Genomic DNA, 6829 nt, shown 5'->3' on the forward strand with positions numbered 1-6829 from the left:
GCATTTGCCAGTTGGTGGTCAAAAGATCTCTCTCTCTCTCTCTCTCTCTCTCTCAACTAAACTCAAATCAGAGAAGCGTCCATTCTTGGGAGTATGAAAAGAACAATCTTGATTGATTCTGGCAACACTCTTTCTCTACTATTTTTGTGTTAGCATATCTGTCCAGAGTTTGTTATAATAAGAATTTAATTTTAATTTATTTAATTATTTTTTTATAAAATCATTGTAACTTATATTATGTTCAAGAGTGTGTTCTGTTTCAAATTTATATTACTTGATCCACAAATTTGATGCTTATTTAAGCAATTCTTCTTCTTTATTTGAGATTTAAACTGACTATAAATTTTTAAAAAAATAAATAAATAATTAAAACTCACAAATTTCAGAATTAAAACCACTAAGTTAACTAGAAAAGAAAGGAAAAGAATTTTAGAAAGAATGAACAAGTTAACTAGATGCCTTTGAACGCATTCGTTCGTATGTAGTATCATTACGACGACACAGACAATCGAGCGGTGGGGCCGTGAGATTAGACACCGGATAACGAAGCGCTTTCTCTTTATATATATATATATATTCTATTATGTAATGAGTGGCGGTGACGTGGAGGCCGAGACAAGTCAAACGCGCCATTAAGACAAAGCGGACGGAGAGGGGAGGGAGAGAGAGAGAGAACCGGCCGCCGAGACGGCGACGCCGGTGGGGGCACCCACGTGAAGAAGAGGACATCGGTGCCTGGGCTGGCCACCATCGAACAGGGTGGATCACAATCACTTCTCTTTAATAAATTATTATTTCTCTCTCTCTCTCTCTCTCTCTCTATATATATATATATACATATGTACAAACATCACATCACTTTTGGTCATCAAGCAATAACAATAACCTTCCCCTCACGTGTGGGTGGAGTTTTCCTGACCCGCCAAACACTAACCAAACTGCTCTTCCTTTCTTTCTTTAGAACTTGGTGAAAGTGTTTATCAATCTCTGCCTAGTGTTGTGTCCTGTTTGGTTGGGATTTCTGAACATTGTTTTCAGTTTTTATTTTTTCTCCAGACAGCTAAGAAAAGAAATGAATGAATAGGATAAGGATTTCAATGTCCCCTAGATGAACCGAGATCAGTGAATTCCCATTTTGCCTCTTTCGTGTCTTTTAACAAATCGAAGGCGACGGGGACAAAAGGGCGATTCCACCCGTTTCGGACATCTGGGTGGCCAAAAAGAAGTTAAAAGTGTCCTGATTTAAATGAATAGCATGAGAATATTTGGGAATGGAGCTGAGAAATAAGCTGTGAATAGACATAACGCAATCCATAGAAAGTCAAGGCAACAATGTCTTATGGACTTAGTAAATACACCTTAGGAATCACATCACCATTCAACAAAGCATATATCATCTGTCTATCTGCCTTAGGAAACATACTTAGAGCAGTAAGTCTAAGTGGAAGTTGGAGTTTCACGTGGAAGGCGGCAAAGAGAGTGTGATCTCTTCACCAATTATTGATGCTGCACCAGATGAGGAAAACCTACTAGGCAAAGATGCTCAACGGCCCGGTCTGATTCGAAGAATCCAGTCCACTCTCGGCGTTTCGCGACCCAGTGAACCATTTCCTGCCAAAAGAAACACTCCCCATCTTCAATTCTGTGGATTACCAAAGTGATAATCTGATGCATGGATGACAAATAATCGTGCAAAATGTCAAATTTTTCATGGTTTTAAGAGGTTTCTGATAACTGCTTCAGAGCCGGAAGGAAAGCAGGGAGAAACTACGACGGGTCTGCTTGTTTGTTTTTGCTAAGCAAGATTGTTCATGGATTTACCTTCCTAAGCTGTTGCTGCCGGAATCCAGATGAATTGTTAATCTTTTCGCTGTTCTTACGAAATCACTGTTATGACAAGGGGAGAATTAGCTATTAGGAGGTAGACCTATAAGTTAGGAGACCAAGTATTCAAAATAAGATTTCTATTATGGAACTTTCGATGCTAATCAGATTACAATTGCAAATCTGCAAGTAACGACGGTAATAACAATACCTGAAAGGTTCATCTCCAGTTTGTTTGACATTACCGGTTGCATCCCGGTAGAGCACATGGCATGGCATGTCTGATCTTTCTATTCCAAACATGTTAGCCAGCCTTTTGTACAGCTCCTCATAGGACCCGATAACAGATAGGTCAACCGTGCGCCCTACATCCTCTGAATCCATGAACACTTTACAATGACCAGTATCTAGGCCTTGCTGGTTAAATGCAGATATTTCCTTTGCTGGAGCTTCGTCTGAGGAAATTTTCCCAGTGACAGATCGTGAAGCTGCATTGCTGGAACAGCTGCTGCTACTGATCTGCTGCTCGGTCAGTATAGGCTGGCCAAAGAGTACAAACAGGGGGGTCTTCGCATCATCAGTTTTCTCCAACTTACTATTGGAGGTCCCCATTGTTAGCAAGCAAGATACATTTTCATGGTTACTTCTGCGAGATGAGATTTTAGCATGTGTATCAAGCGGCTGCAAACTGGATGGGAAGAGCCCCAGCTTCAGTTTGTTATTGAGGTGGATATCCGAAAAGGGTATCCCAAATTGAGCATGCCTGGCTCCCTGTATGCCTGCAGGAATGTTGTCCGATAGACAACACAGAGGACTGCTGGGCCCTAGGGGGGTGCCTGAAAATGATGGAATTGAAAATTGGGTGTCGAGGGAAAGTTCCGGGTGCTGCAGGAGCCGCCACTTCTTTCTTGGCGGCGAAAAGGGTGAGGTGGGAATAATGGGCACGTTCGACACCAACTCAACCAGCCACGGGCTGACTCGCTTCACATTTTGCAGCAAATCAGGCTCATCCCATGTCACCTGCAACTCGGTTAGGAAAATAAGCATGAGAAAGCCCCAATATAAGAGCAAGAATGCTTGAACTCTGTAAAAAGGGTCAACCGCAGGGCCAGAAAGACTACTACTTTCGTGAAGAACTTGGTTACCTGTATTATGTGACTACAGTAACAAAGTTCTTAACTTTTACACAAAAGTCATCATTTCTCTTATTTTTCTGAATTAACTGAGAGATACCGGTTAGAGCACAACGGAGCTTCCTAGGGATCCAAGAAAGGACACTGTTGTCTGTTATCCGTTACTATATTTAAGAAGTTGATGCATCAGATATGGAGAACCGAACCAGACATCAACATTAAGAAATGTGATGTTAGCCAACTCCAGCATCCAGACAACGGGCTAACAACCAGTTGTCTCATGTGAAGAAAGCCCACAGCAAAACCGTCAATCTAACTTTTGACGTAAAATTTGACCAGACAGAACATTTGAGAAAAATGCAAACATGCTTAGCCCAGTCATCATGCGAGGAAATTTCACCCATCAACTTGGCTATATTCAATAAATAATTCAATGATCTACATTGATGGAATGCTCAGAAACAGTTGCCTTAAAAGTAAATTATGCTAGCATGTGATCTTCATGCAAGATGTGTGCCACATGCTTCTTTCTATGGCAACATATGTGCTGGCATTTAAGTCACAAATGCAATCATGTGGAGCTAATAAGTGAGGCCAAACAATAATTTCAGAAACCAGCATTGCGTCTTTGCTGAAAGTTTGAAAATAACTGTCGTTTTCTCCGCATAGTAAAAGCAACAGAGTTCTGTTGTAGTTTTATCTTTATTCAGCTATCAACTGTTATAATTGTAAGCATATCAAGCAATCATAACAAACTGTAACTATGGACATCAGTGAAAGATGGAAACAGACTGGAGATGCACTCTTTTGTAACAAAAGAAACGTTTCTATTGTTTAAAATGTGGATTTCCAGAGTTTTCAATAGCCAAACAGGACACAAGTTTCTTCTGGCTCTGGCTCATATACCATACCATCTGCAAGATTTTTAAAACCGAACAAGTGAACAGAAACAGCAAGAAAATCAAAATCCACACATCAAACAGAATAATTTATCAACAGAAACAATATGAAAAACCCTTGATTTTAAGATCATTATGAAGGCCAAGTTAAATATTTAGATGAAGAAATAATTTTGATGTAGTCAAAGTTTTGGTTGCGACACGAGAGAGATGCTGACGTCTCTGAGGCAAAGAGAGCAATACTTCGTGTACAACGCAGCCAAAACTCCGATCACATCAACAATTTTACAGTACCTGAAGAAGTCTCCATGGAGAATCAGGCCAGCGAATTGGATCGGAGACCTGTACGGAAGAAATAGTGCCCATGAACCAGCTGATCCGGGAAGAATCCTCGGTTTCAAATGGCATTTTGAACCTCATTCCACAGCACCACCGAACCCTCATCGCTGCCCTCACCGCCGACGCCTTCACGCAGAACTCCGGCGTGGCGGCGCGCGGGTAGTAAACCACCTCGAACGGCTGTCCGCCCGCGGCCAAACTGGCCGCCTCCACCACAGCCTCCGGCCTCACCCCTCCAAATCCCCTCAAATTCCCATTACAACCGCTTCTTGATAGCTTGTACTCGTGCCCGCTCATGAAACCCGAGAAAGACCCGTAAAGGCCGGAGCCGGGGCTCCACTCCGGCCCGTTCGAAATCCCCCTTTTGGCCCGCCGGATTCCGACGCAGAGATCGCCGTTCTCCGCCCTGAGAAACACGATTGAGTCGCCGGCCACCAGCTTCTTCTGGTTCACGAAGCTGCTCCACCCCGTCGTCAACAAATGCCTTCTCGGTGTCCCGCGGTAAATGTGCCGGAATTTCCACGTTTCGCCGTGGACGTCCTTCGCCACGACGGTCTGAACCGGTGGATCCGCCGTGTAGTCCAATCGCGGAAAAATAGTCTCGGCGCAGTAGCGGGGCACCGAAAACCCGCCGCCGTTGTTCGCGTCCGACTGGGTCAGTGTTTTCGCGAAGGAAGCCGGTTTTTCCGGCGACTCGGAGGAATCAGATCCATCACTACCCAGAAACCCATCATCGTCGAACTCCGGCTCGTTGGGTCCGATCGGGACTAGCCTTAACTTCGCATAGACTTCGTCGGTTTCAGGGTCGGCCATGAACTTGATATCGGCAACTCGGCACAGAATTAGCGGCGAGAGCCTCGGCAATGCGCCGAAATCGACGGCGGCGAGGGCGTGCTCGGCGTGGCCTTGCGGAAAGTAGAACACTCTGGAGTTCACCGCCGGCATTTGGACCATCCCTCCGGCGCAGGCGTGCCATAGCTGCGAGTCCAAGCTCTTCTCTGCCTCCTTCAACATCTTCGTCTATTAATCACCGTCTCTACGAAACCCAAACAGATTTACTCGCAAAAATCCCGTATTTACATTGCCCAAACATTCAAACGAAGGGAGATTCGATAAGTCTACAGAAAAAGGCTAATTGGGAGAAACTCCAAGCACGAAACGACGCCATTTCGGGCAGCCCCAGTCCTCCGCCATGGCCAAAGAAAAAAACCAAAGCAAGAGTCGAAGAAAGATGAGGCCTTTTTATCTCTCTCTCTCTCTTTATGTATTCTGACCTGATTTTGGTTGTTTGTATTCTTATCTCTTTCTTTCGCAGAATCCGCCGCAGAGCAATAGGGAGCCACCGATAACTCACTCTCCCTCTCTCTCTCTCTCTCTCTCTCTCAAAGTGAAAACCAAAATGAACACAGGTGAGGCCCTATGCTCCCTTCCTCGCTCGTAAATAAATGTTAAGAGTAATTAATTATTGATTAAAGAAAGAAATTGGAACAATTATTATTCTAATTAGTCAGAGAATTTAATGCTTTGGCAGCAATTTTGTCGCGGTATTTTCAAAATACCGCCCCCGCCACTAAATCTCGTACAGCTAAAGGCCGCGATATCCGAATCGGATCACGGCAGCGCAGGCTGTCAAGTCCAATAGGGCAAAAGACAAAAACTTTTTTAACCGTGGTTAAAATCCCTTTCTTTTGGCAGTTCCTCTTCAACCGCGGTTAAACTGCCCGCCCTTCCTTCCCCTAAGCCGGCCGATCAATCATCTGCTCGATGATGCTGCTGCTGCTGCTGTTTGGCTGAAGAAGGGGTGTTTTTGTCCACCGGGATTAAGTTATCCTCCGGGTCGGTGGGATAATTTTATTCCCGTTTACATTTTCATGGGATAATTTCAAACATATTATTACTCTTCACACTTGCTAATATTATCCCTCAAACCTTCTACCAAACATGTCAGGTGCCAAATACAATCAAAATTTTATACCATACATGTTCACGTACACCTAATCAAAATAAATAATACATCATTCAAAACGTAGTAAAAACTTTCATATATAAAAAAAAAAATCATATCGAGTCTTTTATACATAACTTATTTTTTATCAACTCTATGTGATCACTTAACTTAAAAACATAGGATATGTGTTTGAAAACATAGTTTTAGTCACAAGCCACATTTTATTAAATTTAGGTGTAGTTAGGTTAGTGGGTTGTTATTTTAATATAAATAGTGGAGCAAATACGTCGGCTGTCAAGACGGCTCTTTCATGCCAAGAGTTCCCATCTCCTCAAGCTTCTCTTTGTTTTCTTTTCTTTTCTTTTCTTTTTAATACCTACATATATATATATCATTAATTAATTAACTAACAGTGGTTAACTATTATTTATTTATTTTCATTTCATTTCACAAAAAATATGTTTGAAATTAGGAGGATGGGATTAATTAGTTTCCTTTCAGAAAAGACAGGTTAGATGGGGTGCCTCATTTTAAGGAAAAATGAGGGCAAAAGTAGCCACCACCACACAACTGAACTGGAAACGAAAAGGACAGCCTTTTCATTCATGCATCATTCATCAACCGCGCGCTCACCACCGCCGGCCGGCCAATTAATCAATTAGCTAATCCAAAATTATATATAAATC

At 42.8% G+C, this 6829-nt stretch overlaps 1 protein-coding gene across 1 annotated transcript; it reads right to left on the bottom strand.

Annotated features, from left to right (window-relative positions):
* Window positions 1-1278: 1278 nt before the first annotated feature.
* Window positions 1279-5611, bottom strand: LOC127789975 (auxin response factor 18). Its single transcript, XM_052319128.1, has 4 exons — window positions 4151-5611; window positions 2036-2844; window positions 1822-1887; window positions 1279-1611 (listed from the first exon to the last, which is right to left on the bottom strand). Exons 1-4 carry the CDS (start codon window positions 5207-5209, stop codon window positions 1530-1532), a joined length of 2016 nt encoding a protein of 671 aa, XP_052175088.1. The 5' UTR covers window positions 5210-5611; the 3' UTR covers window positions 1279-1529.
* Window positions 5612-6829: the final 1218 nt, after the last annotated feature.

Source organism: Diospyros lotus, chromosome 1 (assembly GCF_014633365.1).
Source record: "Diospyros lotus cultivar Yz01 chromosome 1, ASM1463336v1, whole genome shotgun sequence".
NCBI lineage: Eukaryota > Viridiplantae > Streptophyta > Magnoliopsida > Ericales > Ebenaceae > Diospyros > Diospyros lotus.